The sequence below is a fragment of the Arachis duranensis genome, chromosome 6 (genome assembly GCF_000817695.3).
Source record: "Arachis duranensis cultivar V14167 chromosome 6, aradu.V14167.gnm2.J7QH, whole genome shotgun sequence".
In the NCBI taxonomy this organism is placed as follows: domain Eukaryota; kingdom Viridiplantae; phylum Streptophyta; class Magnoliopsida; order Fabales; family Fabaceae; genus Arachis; species Arachis duranensis.
This window is the reverse complement of record NC_029777.3, coordinates 101,883,778-101,885,260: the sequence shown is the minus strand read 5'-3', so window position 1 is coordinate 101,885,260 and position 1,483 is coordinate 101,883,778. Positions and strand designations below refer to the sequence as shown.

Genomic DNA, 1,483 nt, shown 5'->3' with positions numbered 1-1,483 from the left:
AAATTAGTTATCAATATATTTATACAATATTTATATATATAAATATACGTGTGATTTAATTTATTTTAAATATGTATTTTTTAGTTATGGCTAACTTTGGTGTACACTTATAACTTAGCGTACTTTTGACACTGCTCTTATTAATTCATTAGTCAATCAATTCATATGGTAGAAAGCTGAAGTTGATTATGAAGTTAATATATGTACATGCTTGTTCATGAATCAACATGATCATTATTATTAGCCCTTATTAGAAGAAAGAACGTAAGCATAATAATAATGAATAATGCTTAGGCTACTTTCTAAGAAGTGAGGAGCTGCGAAACTTGAAGGATGCATAAACACCAAGTGCCACCACCACAACTGCCGCACTCATATATATCACCCTTCTTCGCTTATCTTCTTCCTCCAACCGCTTCACAAATCCTGTTACCATCCCCTTCAACCCTCCCACTACTGCTGCTGATTCAGATTTAATCCTCTCATCATTAATACAACACACTTTCTCTTCGCTTCTTTCCTTTTCTTCTTCCGCACTCTTCTTAACGTCTTCTTCGCTTTCTTCCTTTCCTTCTCTTTCAACATTTCCATCTCCACCCGCAGCAACCGCGTCCGCCGCTTTCTTATCATCATCAAATTTGTTTTGTTCCGTTGATGACTTAGGTTCTTCGTGATCATGATCTGAAATTCCTCTTTTATCCTCGTCAACTTCTGCCTCCGCAGCAACATTTTCTTGCTGCGGGGGAGGTCCGTCCGGTTCGTCATTATCTTTGCCTGCTTCTGCTTCAGTTGATGCTTTCGGTTCCTCCTTTTCAGTTGTGGCTTGTTGTTCCGTATCATCTTCGCCTGGTTTTGCTTCCGGCGATGTCTTGGGTTCTTCTTCGATTTCAGTTGTTTGTGGAACAGGATCCGAAGGAACCTTCTTCGGCATTTTTATGCTAACAATTGAGCCATCCAAAATCTTCCCTGTGATCCTGTTAATATCACAAGTTGGTGGAACTTGATGCACTATATTGAAACGCTTGATTTTATTGTTTTCAAGTGGTTGTTCACCGAAAACCCTTACTCTTGAATAATCGAATTCCACTTTTGCACCATAATGCTGTCGTTCAAATCCTGCATACTTGAACACATCAGCATATCCATGCATACAGTTACGCTTACTTGCTTTAATTTCTTCATCCAATCATATCATTCCAAATATATATATGAAAATTTCTTCAATATATAATTTTTAGTATTTTTTGTTATTATTTAATGTATAAATATTAAATTATTATTTATTAATTTATGTATATAAATTTTAAAAAATATGGGTGTAAATTATATTGATTTATGGATGCAAACTGTATCATGTATATAAAATTTTAGTAAATATAAGCGTAAATTATATATTTTTTGTGTATTAAATGTATGTAAATACAAATATAAATTATTGTTAGTCAAAAATAATAATATTTGTTAGTCATACAATATTATTCTA

The 1,483-nt window shown here is 33.5% G+C and overlaps 1 protein-coding gene across 1 annotated transcript in view; it reads right to left on the bottom strand.

Moving 5' to 3' along the window:
• Nucleotides 1–211: 211 nt before the first annotated feature.
• LOC107495153 (protein RESTRICTED TEV MOVEMENT 2-like) overlaps nt 212–1,483 on the bottom strand; it is a 1,999-nt gene continuing 727 nt past the window's right edge. Inside the window, exon 2 of the mRNA XM_016116247.3 lies at nt 212–1,116. Coding sequence (XP_015971733.1) covers nt 296–1,116 — 821 coding nt within the window. The 3' untranslated portion in view covers nt 212–295. The remainder of the gene's footprint in view (nt 1,117–1,483) is intronic.